This window comes from Suncus etruscus, chromosome 12 (assembly GCF_024139225.1).
Source record: "Suncus etruscus isolate mSunEtr1 chromosome 12, mSunEtr1.pri.cur, whole genome shotgun sequence".
NCBI classification, from domain to species: domain Eukaryota; kingdom Metazoa; phylum Chordata; class Mammalia; order Eulipotyphla; family Soricidae; genus Suncus; species Suncus etruscus.
Genome location: NC_064859.1, coordinates 93,763,100 through 93,783,228, shown reverse-complemented (window position 1 = coordinate 93,783,228; position 20,129 = coordinate 93,763,100). Strand labels below are relative to the sequence as shown.

The 20,129-nt window shown below is 40.4% G+C and overlaps 1 protein-coding gene across 1 annotated transcript in view; it reads left to right on the top strand.

The window, feature by feature from the left end:
• Positions 1-7,590: 7,590 nt before the first annotated feature.
• PLB1 (phospholipase B1) overlaps positions 7,591-20,129 on the top strand; it is a 112,318-nt gene continuing 99,779 nt past the window's right edge. The window contains exons 1-3 of the mRNA XM_049784689.1: positions 7,591-7,848; positions 8,860-8,956; positions 9,708-9,739. Of these exons, the coding sequence (XP_049640646.1) occupies positions 7,591-7,848; positions 8,860-8,956; positions 9,708-9,739 (387 nt within the window). The remainder of the gene's footprint in view (positions 7,849-8,859; positions 8,957-9,707; positions 9,740-20,129) is intronic.

Here is a 20,129-nt window from a genome sequence, read left to right as displayed (position 1 = left end):
GAGTCACTCATAAGAACTACATGGTTTAGTGGTCAGTAAATGGTTTGGACAGAGGTTGGGTTTAAGTATCTAGGGCCTGAAGACTGTTGATTGATCTGTGTGTGGGTTAAAGTTGCCACGAATTCTCAAGTTTACTATTTTACCTGGATCTCTTTCAGGTCTTTGGAGCATATAAATAGGTTTGTGTCATCCAGGAGAATGTAGGGAGCATATCTTACCTTGCTCATTTCCTGGATTGTCTCATTAAATATCTGATAGATGCATTTACCAGGTTAGCAAAGTTATGAACATTCCCCACTTAGTCACACATTATATATCTCTTTCATTGCAGTCATCTATTCTGTTTCTCCCCCCCCCTTCAGTTCTTCTGTCTCTATATTTGTTATTGTCTCCGAGTACTTTTTCTACAGAAAGATAGACATTACTTTGGTTTGGGGCTCACAGTGCAAGTTTTTTTTTTTGGTTTTTGGGCCACACCCAGCGGTGCTCAGTGGTTACTCCTGGCTGCCTGCTCAGAAATAGCTCCTGGCAGGCACGGGGGATCATATGGGACACCGGGATTTGAACCAACCACCTTTGGTCCTGGATTGGCTGCTTACAAGGCAAACGCCGCTGTGCTATCTCTCCGGGCCCACAGTGCAATTTTTATAGTCATTCCTGGCTTTGCATTCAGGAATCACTCCTGGAAGTGCTCAAGGGATCATATGAAATGCTGTAATTCAAACCTGGCTCTTATAAAAGGGAAGCACCCCTACCTACTGTACTATTTCTTAGGCCTTGAAAGTCAAGTATTATATGGGGAAATTTAAATAGCATTATGTTGTAGGTGATACCATTTTCCTTCAGAAACTTTTTATTTTTGCTCTTTAAAATGCATTTAGAGTGTGACTACTCAACTTTATCAAAATTCAAATTTATTTATAGCTGGATTTGTATTTTTTCAGGTTGGTCCATTTTCATTTTATCTTTCCCTAAGAGAACAACAACTCTTTGATGTACCCAATGAAATCCTTGGATATATGAATTTTTCCCCAGCTCTACCAAAGGACCTAAAATTTTGTACTTGCCTATTCTCTGGCTTGATTTTTTAAACTGTGATTTAGTGAATAGTGTAAGCATCAGAAAGTATCAGTGTAGGACTCACTCTTCACTTAAATTATTTCTTGATTTTGTCTCAAATTTTTGTTGCTAGTATGAGTCACAAATAATAGACAGACTGACACCTCATCTACATGGTATATCATCTTTAATGAAAAAAAGTATAATACCAAGAGATTTCATCACAGCTCAGGGATAGGTATAAGGAAATTCTGGTGTTTTCAAAAAATAAAACCCTTTCTTTATTTTTAATGTATTTAATTAATTTATTTTAATATAACTTAACTTAATTTATTTTTAATTTATTTTTATTTATTTTTTTTTTTTTTGCGGTTTTTGGGTCACACCCGGCAGTGCTCAGGGGTTATTCCTGGCTCCAGGCTCAGAAATTGCTCCTGGCAGGCACGAGGGACCATATGGGGCGCCGGGATTCGAACCAATGACCTCCTGCATGAAAGGCAAATGCCTTACCTCCATGCTATCTCTCCGGCCCTATTTTTATTTTTTAAAAACAAGAATTTTATTTTTGCAACAATCCTCAGAGACAATGAGAGGAGGGCTGGAACTTGCAGTTCACTTCATGAAGCTCACCACAAAGAGTGGTGAGTGCAGTTATAGAAATAACTACACAGAGAACTACCATAATCATGTGAATGAATGAGGGAACTGGAAAGCCGGTCTAGAGTATGGGTGGGGGTGGGGTGGGATGAAGGGAGATTTGGGACATTGGTGGTGAGAATGTTGCACTGGTGAAGGGGGGTTTTCTTTACATGACTGAAACCTAATCACAATCATATTTGTAATCAAGATGTTTAAATAAAGAAAAAAAGTTTCAAAAAATTTATAGGATAAATTATCCTTCTAGAAATTCTATCAAAGTAAAATAAGAACCACTAAATAAATATTTGTTAAATAAAAAAAACAAGAATTTTATTTATTTGTGTTTTTATTTATTTGATTTATTTTAAAATTTAATTTAACTTAATTAAATTTATTTTTAGTTTATTTAATTTATACTTTAAAAAATATTTTTTTTCACTTTTTGGGCATACCTGGTGATGCTCAGGGGTTACTCCTGGCTATGCACTGAGAAATTGCTCCTGGCTTGGGGGACCATAAGGGATACTGGCAGATTGAACCAAGGTCTGTCCTAGGTTAGCGTGTGCAAGGCAAATGTCCTACTGCTTGCGCCACTGCTTTGGCCCCTATTTTTTTTTATTATTTATTTTTAATTAAATATCAGTTTTATTTTTAATATCTTTATTTAAACACTCTGATTACAAATATGATTGTAGTTGGGTTTCAGTAATGTAAAGAATACCCCCTTCGCCAATGCAACATTCCCATCACCAATGTCCCAAATCTCCCTCCTCTCCTCCCCACCCCTGCCTGTACTCTAGAAAGTTTTCTACTTTCCTCATTCATTCACATTGTTAGGATAGTTCTCAATGTAGTTATTTCTTTAACAGCACTCTTCACTCTTTGTGGTGAGCTTCATGTCATGAGCTGAACCTTTCAGCCCTCCTCTCTTTTATCTCTGAGAATTATTGCAAAAATGTCTTTCATTGTTCTTAAAACCCATAGATGAATGAGACTATCTCACTCATAAACTGTGTCTATCTCTCTCCCTCTGACTTATTTTACTCAGTATAATATATTTCATGTAAATCCATGTATAGGAACATTTCATGACTTCATCTCTCCTGACGGCTGCATAATATTCAATTGTGTATATGTACCACAGTTTCTTTAGCCATTTGCCTGTTGAAGGGCATCTTGGTTGTTTCCAGAGTCTAGCTATTGTAAATAGCGCTGCAATGAATAGAGATATGAGGAAGGGATTTTTTATTGTACTTTTGTGTTCCTAGGGTATATCCCTAGGAGTGGTATAGCTGGGTTGTATGGGAGCTCGATTTCCAGTTTTTGGAGAAATCTCCATATCGCTTTTCATAAAGGTTGGACTAGACGGCATTCCCACCAGCAGTGGATAAGAGTTCCTTTCTCTCTACATCCCCACCAGCACTGCTTGTTCTCATTCTTTGTGATGATGCCAATCTCTGTTCGGCCCTATTTTTTAAATTTGTTTTGTTGATTACAATATTGATTACTGATGGGTTCCCATGTATATAATTCCAACCCACACCCATCACCAACATACCGAGCTCCCTCTGCCACAGCCTCCTGGGATTCTTCTTTCCAAACTTGCTGCACAGTCTCAGTTCTGGGGATCAGTTCTCCCATTGTGTTGATCTGGCCCTTTGCTGCTAATTTGCTGTGTATCTTTAAGTCCCACAAGTAAGAGGTACCGGTTTGGATCTATTCCTCCCTTCTGACTGACTTTATTCAGCATTATATACTCTAGTTCTATTCATTGTATGGCAAATTGCACGATTTTCTTCTTTCTTAGAGTCACATAGTATTCCAGTGTGTATATATCAGTAGTTTATATATTCTTAATCTATAGTTGGACATTTCTATTGTTTCCATGTCTTGGCTATAGTACTAATGTAATGAACATGGATATGCATGTATCCTTTTAAATTAATAAAATGAGCTCTTTCAAGTAACCTTTGAGACATTTTAGATCCAGATTTAGCAAAGGACTTCTTTTTTAATTCTTTTTTTTTCTTTATTTAAACACCATGATTACAAAACATGACTGTAGTTGGGTTTCAATCACTAAAAGAACGCCCCCCCCCTTCACCAGTGCAACATTCCCACCACCAATACACTACATCTCCATTCTTCCCACATATCCTGCCTGTGTTTGAGACAGGCATTCTACTTTTCTCACTCATTAACATTGTCATGGTAGTTGTTAGTGTTCTATCTGCACTCACCCCTCCTTGAGGTAAGCTTCATATCGTGAACCAGTTCTTCCGGTCCTCATCTTTGGGCATTATTACAATAATGTCTTTTATTTTTCTTAATTACCATAGATAAGTGAGATTGTTATGTGTGTGCCCCTCTCTCCCTATGACTTATTTCACTCAGCATAATAGTTTCCATGTGCATCCATGTATAGGAAAATTTCATGACTTCATCTTTCCTGACGGCTGCATAATATTCCATTGTGTATATGTACCACTGTTTCTTTAGACATTCATCTGGTGAAGGGCATCTTGGTTGTTTCCAGAGTCTGAATATTGTAAATAATGCTGCAATGAATATAGATGTGAGGAAGATATTTTTGTATTGCATTTTTGTGTTTCTAAAGTATATTCTTATTTGTGATATAGCTGGATCATATGGGAGCTCGATTTCCAGGATTTTGAGGAATCTCCACATTGTTTTTCATAAAGGCTAGACTAGCTGGCATTCCCACCAGCAGTGAATGAGTTCCTTTCTCCCCCCATCCCCGCCAACACTTATTGCTCTCAATCTTTGTGATGTGTGCCAGTCTCTGTGGTGTGAGATGGTACCTCACATTGTTTTGATTTGCATCTCCCTGATGATTAGTGATGTGGAACATATTTTATGTGCCTTTTGGACATTTGTATTTCTTCTTTAACAAAGTGTCTGTTAATTTCTTCTCCCCATTTTAAACGGGTTAGGTGTTTTTTTTTTTTTTTTTTTGTTAAGTTCTGTCAGTAACTTGTATATCTTAGATATTAGCCCTTTATCTGACGGGTATTGGGTGAATAGTTTCTCCCATGCTGTGGGTGGCGTTTGTATCTTAGGCACTATTTCAACAAAAAACTTTTTTTGTTGTTGTTTTTGGGTCACATACAGCAGCACTCAGGGATTACTCCTGGCTCTACGCTCAGAAATCACTCCTGGCAGGCTCGGAGGATCAGATGGGATGCTGGGAATCGAACCGCCCTTACCGCCATGCTATCTTCTGGCCCAGCAAAGAAGTTTTAAGCCAGTATCACCTCTTCAAAGAATGTTTGAGCCTTGCCTTCTGTCTTTCATTGCATAATTTTTTCATTCTGTTTTTTTGAACCTTTATCATGTATCTGTTGCATGGTATAATTCTCTTTGTTATGTCACTTTTTAGTTTTCCATAGTCCCATTTATTTGTTTTTGTTTCTGTTGATCTTTCCCACTAGAATCAATCACTACAGATACCTCTGAGGTTTTTTATCATAGGTATTTTGCCTATGCCTTTTTCTGTGTAGTTGGTAGATTTGAATATAATCTTGGGGTATCAAATGCACTTTTTTGTGTTGTTTTGGGGCCACACCCTGCGGTGTTTAGTGCTTATTCTTGCTTCTCTGTTCAGGAATTATTCCTGGTAGTCCTCAGGGTACTATATGGGGTGCCAGAGAGAAAAAAATGAGTTGTCCTTGTGCAAGATAAAGGTCCTATCTGTTTTACAATCTCTCCAGCTCCATTGAGGTCTTTAACCCACTTAATTATTTTAATATAAAATCTTTAAGTACTATGAATACAAACATGACTGTATTTGGGTTCTAGTCATAAATGGAAAACACACTCCCATCACCAACATTCCCATCACCAATGCCATTCCCCCCCCCCCCCCCGCCTTTATTTGAGACAGGCATTCTACTTCTCTCACTCAACATTGTCATGCTACTTGTTAATGTAGTTATTTCTCTAACTGCACTCTTTGTGGTGAGCTTCATATTGTGAGCTGGTTCTTCTGGCCCTCATCTCTATTGTCTCTGGGTATTATTATTATTATATTATTATTATTATGTCTTTTTATTTTTTCTTAAAACCCACAGATGAGTGAGACTATTCTGTTTCTATCTCTCTCCCTCTGACTTATTTCAACTTTTGTGTTTGCTGTAAACTGTAACTGAAATCTTGATGGATGTTAACTTCATTTAAATAATTAAAACTATTTATTGCTTTATTTTAGGGACTTCTCAGGCATCTGTTTCTGCAAAGAACTCAACAGAAGAAAAACAGTGGCCAATGGTGAGGCTTGGTTCTGAGGGGAGTGCTCTTGGTTCTAATATTTCCATATAAGACAGTTGATGTTTCTGGTGTTTTGTTTTAGCTAATGTTATCAAGAAATTTTTCATTCTTGTGCAACCCAGAGATGTTAAGATCCAATATACCCTCAACATCAGGTATGTGTTGCTGTCTTGATCTGAGGCTGACATTTCTCTATTGTTCTGATGTGACCAATGGAGGCTCCTACCCTATTTCTCTTGTGCATTTTAGGTGTTCTAGCCCCCTTTGGTAGTCTCTCCCACTTCCTCTATTTTCTTTCCCCACTTCAGTTATTTTTGTGGAGGGACACAGCACAACACACCACTCAGACATAAGACCAACATGGCTCTGTTTGCTAAGTACAAGGTAGTACAAGGGTAAAGTGCTTGTCTTGCAAATGGGTTTGATTCTCAGTACCACATATGGTCCCCTGAACACTGCCTAGAGTGGTCCTTGAGCACAGAGCTGAGAGTAGTCAAGTATTACCAGGTATGGCCCACAAATAAAGTCAACCAAAAAAAACCAAAAAACATGGTTATAACAATGCTAGCTTTTAAGGTTTTGATATACAAAGTTACTTCACCTTCACCCCTATGAAAAAATTTAAAACTTTCCACTACAGACCCCATATCCCTTCTAGCGCATCTTTCCTTGCCTTCACCTCCCTCACTGCTGTTATCTCAATGCTGCAAAAGCCAAAGGTTGGTCTTTATTCTATATTATCTATTCTTTTTTTATTTTTTATATACTACAGATGTGAATCATCTAGAATTTATTTTCTCTCTGACTTATTTCACTTCACATAAATGCCCAACTAGTTCTATATAGTTGTGGAAAACTTTGGATTTATCTTTTCCTATACTTCACAACATTTTATTGAAAGCATACTATTATTTTTGTTTGGTTTTTATGGGGGGTCCACTCCCAGTGGCGCTCAGGGGTTACTCCTGACTTTGCACTCAGACATCACTCCTGGCAGGCTCAGGGGACCACATGAGATGCCGGGGATTGAACCCGGGTCCATCCTTGGTCAGCAGCATGCAAGGCAAATGCCCTACCACTGTGCTATCACTCCAGTCCCACTACTATTACTAAACTATTCCATGAAGAAAAGAAACAGTTACTGTTTTTTTTGTTTATTTGTTTGTTTGTCTCTGGGCTACACCCAGCTCTATTCAGGGTTTACTCCTGGCTCTGTGCTGGGGGAATCACTCCTGGTGGGTTCAGGGGACCAAATAGAATGTGAAGGATAGAACTAAGGTTGGTCTCGTGTTAGGAAAGTACACTATCTACTGTACCATCACTCTGAAGAAAAAGTTTTCTCAGCTATTTTACCTTTCATGACCCAAAACATCAGGGTGAAGGATGCCAGTGGTTCCTAGAGAGACTAAAACCATGTGCTCCATTTGCATGCATCTGGTTCCTGATGTTCTGTTCTTACAGACTTTGAGTACTGTTCTCTGGCCATCTCCAAACTGATCCTTGTTATGCCCTGGTGCTTCCTCTTTAATTTAAATTTTACTGTAGGCAACCCAGAGAATTTCATTGAAATGTGTTGTTCTCTTACTGATTGATGGTGGTTCCGAAATGAAGAGTATGTGGGGGAAGTGGAATGGTGAGTGCTGTGCACTCCGGAGGAGACTGAACTCTGTGGATCAGGATTGCTTAGTGACTGACAGCTCTTCAGTCTCCCACATATCACAGACTCATCCTCAGACTGGGGATGTGGGTGTATGTTGTGGGGCATATGAATGTGACCTCCTTACATGGTTTCCTGTCTTCATAGTCAATACTCTGCGACCTTCGGATATTAAATTTGTAGCTTCCATTGGCATTGAGGAAACTGTAAGTATTCTGGAAGGTGGAGGTGGGGAACACTAGGGCTTGAATTCTCTCTGAATTCTTGGAATCAAGTGCAATATTTCCATTAGAGAGAACATTATGAGTTGGAGAAATTCTCAAATCTAAGAGGTTATAACCCTTCTATTTCAAATATATTCTATTTCTAATATATATATGTCCAACTATTTAAATGCAGGTATTAACAGGAAAGTGGATTTTTCCTGTTCTGGTGGGTTCTTGAGAATTGTATGAAAGACTTGCATGCAAAATTTGGAATATTAAAAGTTAAAGTCGGGCCCGGAGAGATAGCACAGCCTTGCAAGCAGCTAATCCAGGACCAAAGGTGGTTGGTTCAAATCCCGGTGTCCCATATGGTCCCCCGTGCCTGCCAGGAGCTATTTCTGAGCAGACAGCCAAGAATAATCCCTGAGCAATGCCAAGTGTGGCCCAAAAACCAAAAAAAAAAAGTTAGAGTCATTGTATTATTTAGGTAGATGGGTCTAGGCTTCTCAGACTGTACACCAACAATTCCCTGATGTCTTGTTCTGGCTTTCCTTAAGTCTCTAGCCTGCTGCTACATGCTTGTGTGTGTACTCTGTACCATTCTCTGGGTAAAACTCTGTACCTCTCATTTGTGCCCCAATAGCTCTTGTCATCATGTCCTGGCTTTACTAGTTTATGCGCATGAGGGTGAGACTCCTGTCTTGGCTCCTTGTCACTGCCTGGATATTTGTGCCCTACCTAAATCTGAGCTTTTCTGGGCATCTGAACCCTATTTGTATTCTGCCCATCTGGGCTTGGGAGGCTATATTTGAACGTAGCTATTCTGCTCTGGGCTTCTATTTCTAAGGAATACTTTTTACTATTTGTGGCTCTGAGTTCTGAGCATCACACTTCACAGAACCATCTTTCCCTCTATATGAACAAACTGTAGAGAGCCCTGAGCCTTCTTTGGAAGATTATTTCCTTTTATCAGTAGGAATGGACGTCATTGGGCAACTTTGGTCTCTGTAGCCTGAGCCCACAACCTTCCATGGCAAGGTGGTTCACCCTTTTCTCTCTTTCAGTTACCTGCCTCGAGCACTGTTGGTCACCTGGATCAACTGTGTAGGTGAGTGCCTGGGACTTAGAGTGCTTGAATGAGGTGTTCTTGAGGGGACTTGCTCTCTTTTAGCTTCCCTGCTAAAGGAAGTTTAAGGTATAGATTGGGATCTGAGGCAGAGTGGGGACCAATGTCCTCTGGCCTCTCTGGCTAACACTTGGAGTGCCCTGGAGTCCCTCTAATCCTCTAGGATGGGAATGTGGGATGGTAACATGGACCTTTGTAACCCTGGATGTCCCTGATATCTCAGGCTTATGTGGGGCTGAACCAGGTTGAATTTCATGCCAGACCAGGTCAACAATTCCTTCCAATTGTAGGCTGGATTAGAGACCTGAGAACATCAGATTCAACCAGATACTTAACCCACCTTATATTGCTTGGGGTTGGGGTTGCTGGAGAGGGTATCACTCCTGGTGGTGCTCAAAGCTTACTCCTGGGTCTGAATTCTAGGATCACTCTTGGTGGGGCTCAAGGGACCATATGGGATGCCTGCAATTGAACCTGGGTTTAATGCAAAGCATGAGCCTTGCAAGGCAAGAACTCTACCTTGTGTACTATCACTCAGGCCCCTTGCTCACCCTAGTGTAACACACCCTTTTTCTTTTTGAGCTATATATGTAGTCCCAAGAAGGAAAATCCCAGAATCAGGGCAAGGAGGAGCCAAAGCAGCTTAGAAAACAGAGCACAGCAACCAAGGGAATGTATTGCCAGGAGGAGGATAAGCATTGTCTGATGGTTGTGTATTTGACTCTACTTACAGGGCTGAGAAAATGTCCCAAGAGGTGTGCACAGGTGAGTGGGCATAAGTGAGCTCTGTGATTTAATTGCCAGAATACCAGTTGTCTACATGTAACTTCTGAAATTGGTTGTGAGGGGACCAATGTAACTGGGATAGGAATTGCCACTCTATAAAAGGGGTGTGTGTGAGAGTGTGTCTGAGGATCTTCAAGTAGAGATATGCCAGGGAAGCATATCAAAAGCTAGACTCCTCTCTCCCCAGTTGGAGATCTTAATCTGGTCAAATGGACCCTGATTTATTCCCTCAATCCTTCTCCAAGTAAAAGACCCACTTTTCTGTCCTGTTTGTGTTGTAAAAACACCCTTCCCTTCTAAAATAAATAGAATATTTGGGTTCAGGAAAGGTAAATGAAGCAACTGAGATAATTGTGAGGAATCTTCATTGTAGCACTTCAACCTTGAGATCTTAAATTGCTGGTGAAGATGCTGCCTGGAACTTATCTTCAGTCTTTCATTTCCAAGAGATTCCTTCATCCTGAACCCCCTCAGAGACCTGAATGCCAGCAGGCTGACTGGTGGGATATGCTGAGTTGTCTATACTCAAGTTCATGTGACACGAAACCAGGAAGTCACTTTTCAATCACATTCAGTGAGAAGACTCAGGAGCACAGCAGAACATACTCTGACAGGCTCACTGATGCAGTTATGTGGAAGCTGGCTAGTTGCCTGTGGAGTCATCTAGGGATTCCCTCAGAGATATTTAAAATATTAGGGCTCAAGGTGCTGACTACAGAGGCCCTGCTAGACTGTCATAGCTTGTCCAGGTTTGGAGTCTGGGCCTGGAGCCCTTCGTTCAAAATCCAAGAGCCTTTTGAGGATAAATTAGGCTTTTGAGAACTGAAACCCAAATGGACTGGCAGAAGGTGAGGGAGATGCTCCTGTGTCAAGAGTGTAATGCTTTGCATGTGGAAGGCTTAGGTTCAATGGCTTGGCACTGATGGTCTCCTAAACACTGCAGTATGTCCCTCTCCCAGACCCCCCAACCAAAAACCCCCAAAAATCAAAATCAGATGGGTGGATCCTAGTGAGATAATGCAACATAACCTGAAAAATGCTTTCATTCCCAAGATCTAGTCCCAGATGTTATTTCTGTTTGACTATTATCGAATATTAAGATACTCCCTGCCTGGACACACACACACACACACTGCACACACCCCACACACACACATACTTGTGATTGCCGATCACCTGTCCTCTGCTCACCACAGAGGGAAAAGGGCTTTTTTTTTTTTTTTTTTTTTGCATTCTGATCAGGGCTTATTAACAGCAGTTCAGTGACACCCATTTAGTGATGTCTCAGAAGACAAGGGGGATGATGAGTAGGCAGTCTGGAACAACAGGGACATTTGTACAGTCAGAATTGTACATTTCTGGCTTTTGTGCCCCAAGTGTGTCACACTACTGCTTTGGGGGTGACAATTGAGCAGGGCACTGTCCTAGGGCAGAGCACCGCCATCCAAGCCACACTAGGACTCTGCTACCTCTGTTCAGGAATCAGATAAAGCTGTGCTAGGACAAGATACAGCGCTATTTTTACGATTTATTTTTTCATTTTATTTTTATTATTTTATTTTCTTGTTTTTGCTTTTGGGACCATACACAGCAGGGTTCAGGGGATTACTCCTGGCTGTTTGCTCAGAGAACACTTCTGGAAGAATCAGAGGACCATACAGGGTGCCTGGAATTGAAACTGGGGTTGGTTGCATGCATGGCAAATAACATTCCTGCTAGACTATCTCTCCAGCCTCGGACATACAAATTTTATTGCTCTTCTGCCTGTCAGACTAGGTTGGGTTTCTCTGTGTCCTTGGAGTCTTCCTGCCCTGCTGTCACTCTCAGAGGACCAAGAGGATGGCCCATCCCTGTCCTGGCTCCTCTTTCCCTACATGGTTGACAGAGTTGGGAGTGAAAAGTTTTGATGTCCATGATCCTCATAACCCAAACCCTAGGAGCTAACTCTTGCCTGGCTTCTCCCAGTCTCGGCTTTCCCCTTTATACAAGTAACAACATGTGTGTCAGAGCGTGGCCTTGCCCCTGACAGTGTCTAATATTTAATATCTCACTTGAGATTGGTTTCAGAGGCCATAGGGGGTGAGGCATTGGTTTATACAGAGGCATCAACCCTGCCATCTCCCTCTGGAGAGGGGTTCAGTCTCTGCAAGGGATCCCCAGTGAAGGCCATGGATTCAAAGTGACTCTCTCTGTAGTCCTTTCAGACATCATCAGAATCTTCAATCCCACTGCTCTGAGTCCTGTGTGCAGACCCAGGAGGAAAGTGGCACCCCAACCTAGTGCCGAGTAAGTCCCTTTTCTGCCTCTGTGCAGGCCGTGAGCTCCAAGTGGTCTCCAGTGTATTTGTGGGAGGAATTTGGGGGTGGGTGAGAAGAGAAGGGAGGGATGGGCACAAAGAAGCAGAGTCGAATCAACATAAATTTAGAATAAAACATCTGTAGTAAATCAGTCAAGTGATTCAATGATGAGCTTCATTCAAAATCACATCAACATCTGCCCCCACAAACCAGGGTTGTATGGTTCTGCTTCTGGCTCAGAGATTTTCTAGGTTGGGGGTTTGGGGCAGCCTGTAGTCCTCAACCAAGCTGAGCTTAACTGATTTTCCTGTCTCCCCTCCTTGACCGCACAAGACGCTTGTGGACCTCAGGCTACAGATCTGGTGAGGATCATGAGAGAGAATCCCGGTAAGAAACCTACAGGTCCCTCATGTGGGCAGCCAGTGTCTGCTGGGCCCAGGTGGACCCCACAATGTGTGGCCTGGCTTGTCAAATACATCCTCCTCTATTGATTCTCAGAAAGTAAAACACAGGCTCCTCAGACTGGCAGAGTAGTCAAATTCAGACCTCTGCAATTTCTCAGTTAGGTGTTTCGAATTCCTCTAGAATGACATAGAATTGGATGGGAATCCTGAGTCTTTGCCCCATGGCTCCTTAATGTTGGCTAAGGTGGCCTGCCTCTCAAAGCTTCAGTTTCTCTAAGCATGAAATGGATTAACAAGAAATCACAGTTCAGAGCTTTGGGAGGACTAAAGAAGATGTAGGATGTGCATGGAAGGGGAGTCAATGTTCAAAAAATTGGGGTATCAATGCTACAAAACCATCTGCATTTTAGTTATGAGATGGGACCCTCTATGGCACACACACTGGGACCCCTGGAATTCAGACACTATTCGGAATTTTCTATTGGGCATAATAGGTTTCCTCCACCTTTCATGTTCTTTTTAGGAAATTACCAAATCAAGGTCTGTCTTGTTAACAAGGCTGGCTCTCATTGCATCCTGAGTCTGTAGGACTGCTATCAAGAGAAGCCAGCTACTAGGCATTCATAAGTGTTTTAAGCATTAAAACCATCACTCCAGGTTATGGGGGGACAGTGACAAATGCAGTAATTATGCCATAAAGCATTGGTAACTTCCCTAATAAGAGAAACCAGAATTTCTGAAATATCAATACTTGGAAAAGTAACTTGGGAGGGGGGGTGGATTGGATTCCAACTTGGTAATTTTACAGATGAGGAAACCTGAAGTTCGAAGAGGACATGTTATCTAACAAATCCACTAACAGCTAGTTAGTGCTAATGTAGAGTCGTAGCCCATTGGTCCTCAAGGGTACCATGTGGCTCTTTAAAATAAAATCGAAGTCCAGTTTTTCCCCCCCAAATTAGCCATGCTCATGATAGGCATAGAAATTAGAAAAACACAGATAAAAAATATTGAAGTCATACTTACCCAGAGGTAATTTCTGGTGATGTTTTCATACATTGCTTCTATTAACCTTCTTTTCTAAACACATAGATCGGTATGCATTTTGTAAAACAGAGACTCTTGGGAGACTCTTTTTTTAATAACTGTTTTTTCTCCAATTGCAACATTTCCCATGAGAATTGCTCTATTTTCTAGGCATATTATATGAGTGTTTTACATTCCACAACTTACACAGAAATTTTCCAATTCAGACAGATACTACTTTCGATCTTCCCTTCCTTCCTTCCCTTCCCTTCCTTCCTTCCTTCTTCCTTCCTTCCTTTCCTCCTTCCTCTTCCTTCCTTCCCTTCTTCTTCTTTTCTTTCTTTCTTTCTTTCTTTCTTTCTTTCTTTCTTTCTTTCTTCTCATTCTTTCTTCTCTTCTTTTTCTTTCTTTTCTTCTTTCTTTCTTTCCTTCTCTTCTTTCTTTTCTTATACTTTCTTTCCTCATTCCTTCCTTCTTTCTTCCTTCTCCTTCCTTCCTTCCTTCCTTCCTTCCTTCCTTCCTTCCTTCCTTCCTCCCTTTCTTTCTTTCTTTCTTTCTTTCTTTCTTTCTTTCTTTCTTTCTTTCTTTCTTTCTTTCTTCTTTCTTTTTTTCTTTTCTTTCTTTCCTTCATTCCTTCCTTCTTTCTTTCCTTCCTTCCTTCTTTCCTTCCTTCCTTCCTTCCTTACTTGCTTCCTTCCTTACTTCCTTCCTTCCTTCCTTACTTGCTTCCTTCCTTCCTTCCTTCCTTCCTTCCTCCTTCCTTCCTTCCTTCCTCCCTCCCTCCCTCCTTCCCACTCTTCCCTCCCTCCCTCCTTCTCTCTCTCTTTCTTTCTCTCTCTCTCTTTCTTTCATCTTTCTCTCTTTCTCTCTTTCTTTCTTTCTTTTTTCTTTTCTTTCTTTTCTTTTTCTTTCTTTCTTTCATCTTATCTTCTTTCTTTCTTTTCTTTCTTTCTTTCTTTCTTTCTTTCTTTCTTTCTTTCTTTCTTTCTTTCTTTCTTTCTTTCGTTCCTTCCTTCTTTCCTTCCTTCCTTCCTTCTTTCCTTCCTTCCTTCTTTCCTTCCTTCCTCCTTCCTTCCTTCCTTCCTTCCTTCCCTCCCTCCCTCCCTCCCTCTCCTTCCTTCCCTCCCTCCCTCTCCTTCCTTCCCTCCCTCCCTCCCTCTCTCCCTCTTTCTTTCTTTCTTTCTTTCTTTCTTTCTTTCTTTTCTTTTTTTTTTTCTTTCTTTCTTTCTTTCTTTCTCTTTCTTTCTTTCTTTCTTTCTTTCTTCTTTCTTTCTTTTCTCTTCTCTTTCTTTCTCTTTCTTTCTTTCTTTCTTTCTTTCTTTTCTTTTCTTTCTTTCTTTCTTTCTCTCTCTTTCTTTCTCTTTCTCTCTTTCTTTCTTTCTTCTTTCTCTTTCTTTCTTTCTTTCTTTCTTTCTTTCTTTCTTTCTTTCTTTCTTTCTTTCTTTCTTTCTTTCTTTTTCTTTCTTTTCTTTCTTTCTTTCTTTCTTTCTTTCTTTTTTTCTTTCTTTTCTTTTCTTTTTTTTTTTTTGGTTTTTGGGTCACCTGGAAGCGCTCAGGGTTTACTCCTGACTCTGTACTCAGAAATAGCTCCTGGCAGGCATGGGGAACCATATGGGATGCTGGAATCAAACTGTCTGTCCTCCTGAATATGCTGCATGCAGGGCAAATGCCCTATTGCTGCACTATATCTCCAGCCCTCATCCCCCTTTGTACAATTTTTCATTCTTATGAGTAAATTTTAATCATTGTTGCTGAAAATTTCCTTTATCCTGGGTCTTTTAAAAATAATTTTTCAAAATTAAATTAAACTGTTTTTATCAAAGACTTTTATTTGGCCACAACCAGCAGGACTTAGGGGATTAACCAGGCTGCCAGAAGTGACTGCAAGGAAGTGCTCTGGGGATCTATAAGCATTTTTAATATTAAATAAAAAAGATTTATTTTTTAAATAATATGTATTTAAAAATTAATGTTGCCTTCTGTAAAATTATACGATGTTTGATTCTCTTCATATACTATTCCCTTTATAAAAAAAGGGGAGGGGTTGGGCAGATAACTGTCTTCCGGTTCCTTGATCCTGGAGGCCAGCTCTTCCTAGGTATGGGGTTAGGGGACACTCCATGCCAGAGGCATACTTCCTAGCTTGGGGGGTGCTGGGAGGCTTGGCAGGCCTCCATCCATTCCCCTGTTTTCCCCTGGATTCTAGGCCTTTCCTGGGTGCCAGCTCAGGTGCCTGAAGTGGGTTCCAGGTGGACTCTTTTAGGGGTCCTCAGGCTTCCCCCCTCCGTACAGGGGAGGAGCATGGGAAGGGGCCAGGCAGATATCTGGCTTCTGGTTCCTTGATCCTGGAGATCAGCTCTTCCCAGGTATGGGGTTAGGGGACACCCCATGCCAGAGGCATACTCCCTAGCTTGGAGGGGGTGCTGGTAGGCTTGGCAGGCCTCCAGCTGGCTGTTCCTCTATTTCTCCCCTTTCTCCAGGCCCTCCCTGGTTGCCAGCTCAGGTGGACTCTATAGTGGTCCTCAGGCTCTCCCCATTTCTCTCCCTACACTAAGGGAGGGACGACACATGGGGAGGAGGGCGGGCCAATGCAGCAGCACTGGTGTATGTCAGGACATTCACTGGTAATTTTTTTTCACCATTGGTCTCCATTTCAAAAACCACATGGGGGGCTAGCACCCCCTACGCATACCATTATATATTCAAACTAAAAATGAGAGGATGGACTCTCAGCTGGGAAGAGACAAGTACTCTTTTCCTACTTGTTTACTCTCAGCGGCCTTTTGGTCTCTTCCATCTTTCATTTTGTAACTGTGTTTGCTACCATACTAGGTTTCTCATTAGTTCCCACTCAAATGCATTTCCCTATATTGAACTGCAGGGAGTCATTTTGCAGGCTCCAAAAGGCTAAATCACAGACCAAAGTGGTATCCAGGATTCAGCACCCTTCTCCCGACTATTTCTAATGACATAAAAGGGACATGTATATCTCCTTTGAATATTGTAGATATATTCCCTCAACTGCTATAACTATTATTGAATATCCCCTTAAATGGTGACAATTGTGTCCACTTAAAGTTGGCTTGTTTATTTTCCCCCACTTTTTATCTTTTTTTTCTCTTTGTGAAATGTTCAATAAGGAATTTTGGTGAAAGAGTCCCTCAGTTTAATGCTTATGTTTGAACCAGGTCACAGGAATTGTTGGACTTGTTCTTGTGGCCCCCTTATGCGCTGGTAATGCCACGTGGCATTATTCCTTGTTTGCATAGGCACAGTAAAATGGAAGATACTATACATATAAATAAGTTATTATCTAATAGAGATAGGAATACACAAAACTTGTGGTGCAATGGTGCCTTACACCCTGAACATTGACATGATGACCTGGCACAGGCCTCAGAGGTTTGGGAATTTTCCAAACTTCCCTGAACATCCAAAGTTGTCTATGACATCACCTGGAAGCAATACTCTACCAGGGAAGACCCTACTGCTGCTCTGACATTGATCTACTCAAAAGAGTCTTCCCTTAACACTGAGAAGATTTAAACAATAACAACAACAACAACCTGCATACTGGACAGAGCTTTCTGCATTGCCCTTTAATTGTGAGTTGAAATTAAATGACACTCCGTACCATCCTGACTGCAATATAGGATATGCAGATTCCAAGCTCTTTAATACAGAAACATGATACCAACAACAGAGACTGTGTGAAAAATAAAACTGTATTGGCACTACAGACAATGACCTGGATTGGACAAACTAGTTTGCCTGGAACTTAGAATTGGTCTTATGTCAGGAAACTTCAGGGGTAGGGTCTCGTTGTATTTAAGCTAACGTTTTTCCTTTCCATATCCCCCATACTTTGGTGGGCCTATGCAAACGATAATTGCCACTCTAACACTGTTTTTACTGTGCTTTTTTGACTATAAACCTTTAAAAAAAACCCACTTAAACTTTTGAGGTTGATTTGAACTAATATGCAAGTGCATGGAAATGTAAAAAACTACTATGTCTTCAAGTTTAAGGAGTTACATAAATTTTATGGCTTTAGATTGCTTTGTGTACCTCTAGGAAAATTTATAATGTACTGCATTCTGGGGTCTTGGGGGACAAAGTAATTGTACATGGGTTCTGTCTTATCATTTTTTGATTGTAAGTTTAAAATTGGGGTGTCAGCAGGGGGATTTCTTCTGAGAACTCTGTTTTTGGGTGATTGTCCTTCCCCTGTTGTAGCATGAAATAATTAATGATGGAGCTGGATGGCAATGGATGGAGGCCTTTGTGCTTAGGCCCCAGCCACGTGGCTTTATCCCCCATGCAGCCGGCGGGTCCCAGGCCCAGGTGATCGGTGTAATCAAGACTCACTCACAGGCAGGCTTCAGGAAGCATTAACTTTATTCATGCCCTATTCACCACATGTGTGTGGCCTATCTCATAACCTTTTAAGCAATCAGCCATTACAGGCTACCCTGCGTCTAAACCCTTTCAGCCATCTTCCTCAGAGCGCCCAGCAGGGCCAAAAGGCAAAGACCCTTAATCCCCTGGCTTCCAGGTTTATCTACCTATTCCAAGACCCCTCCCAGGAATGGGAGGGTCTTGCAGGTAAGGTTACACCTAATATTCAGTTCCCAAGACCCCTCCCAGAAATGGGTGGGTCTCAGGTACACTACCACCCGTAACTTTACCTTGTCCTCTTTCTTGCATCATTGTTCACATATTTAAAAATAAAAAAATAAAAAAAAGAATAGAATTCATGATTATATTTTATTGGATAGGCTCTAATAATGGAAGAAAATTTGTCCTTTAATCTAAGATTTCACTAACATCAAGCTTAAAAATATTTTTATTAAAAATATTTTAATATTTGTAAGTATTCCCCAAATACAGGAGTATACTAAACTTGGGCTTTCATCAAAATTCAATATTTTAATTGTTAAAGGTTCTTTTTTAAACATGTTTTAATGTCTTTTATTAATTGCTTTATTTAAGCACGGTGGTTACAAAATTGTTTTGCTGTTGGGTTTGGGTCATGGAATATACACACCCCTTCATCAGTACCCACCATCAAGTTTGATGATATTACCTGTTTTCCTTTTTCTTCCCAGAAAACTTGACTTGAAAATGACTGGAAGGTAGTCAATGTGTTCATCAGTAATGTGAACCAGTGTTACCTGTGTCCACATAAAGGGCAGGTAAGCCACAGGCTCAAAGGGAGAAGGATGACAGGTGTGATGATAGGAGCAGAGTGAATGAATGAAATCATACTGTACATCACCAGCAGGTGTTTTTGACAAGTCTCTGTCCTACTCTGCCTAATTTTGGTATTCAGAATCTTTGCATGAATGTTCATTGGGAAAACTGATCCATAACTTTCTTTTTTAATACTATACAACTGTTACAATTGTGTTCTGGTTTATGGAATTGATATGGAAAATTACTATTTCCCACCATCACCGATGTGCATGTAAACATACACTTGTGTCCCCCTCCCACATCCAATGGGATTTTCTTTTGTCTGTTTCCATATTGTTCATTTATAGGTTTGAAACCTTTATATTCTCTTGTTTTACCTCTCTTTATTCCACAGGTGAATGACATAATTTAATGTTTTATTTCTACCTGTGAATTATTTTGTTCTGCATGATCCCTTCAATTCTATCCACATCCATGTTACTATCAACCTTCTAATTTCATCATTTATTAGCGCTCAGGAGCATTACATTGTCTATATCCTCTCTTCATTTTAAGTGGAGTTATTAGGTTTTTGTTATTAACTTTCATGAGTGCTTTACATATGTCTTATATATTAGCACTTTACCTAATGCATGGTATGCAAATATTTTCTTCCATTTAATAGAGTTTTTTTTTATCTTTGTCTGTTTCCTGTATCATATGAAAATTTTTCAGCTTGGGCTGGAGTGATAACACAGCAGAGAGGGCATTTGCCTTGCACACAGTTGACTTGGTTTCAATCCCTGGCATTTATGGTCCTCCAAGGCTGCTAGGAGTAATTTCTGAGTGTGAAGTCAGATGTGGCCCCAAAACAAACAAAATAAAACAAAACAGAAAAGAAACTAAACAGAAAATGCAACTTCTCAGCTTGATATAGTCCCATTTATTTATTTTTGTTTTCTCTGTCAATGGAGTTGAATAACATATCTGAGGGTGGTATCCTAGGGAAACCTACTTATGTCTTTCTCATTGTATTTAATGAATTCTGGTCTGATCTTGGGTGAAATTTGTGGATGGTATAAAATAGGATTCAGTTTTTTTGATTTTACATGTGGCAACCCAATATTCTAGGAGGTTCTATTCTCTTCTACATGCTTTTTAGGTTGCCACCATCAAATTTCCCTTTCCTGTAGTCATGATGCATTCAGCTCTTGTTGAGCAAAAGGCCTTTAGAATTTCTGAATTTAGCAACATATGTATATGTATGTATATATATATATAATCAGAGATTTTATGTTCTAGCTTCATTTCCATTTCTCAGATGCTCTCATCTAGCTAGATTCTCTGCAGTGCTATTAAACCTGAGTTGGTCACATGCAAAGTACTTAAAATACACACTGTAGTATCACTCCAGTGTTTATTTAATTTAAAACATTTCTTTCGGGGCCTGAGAAATAGCATGGAGGT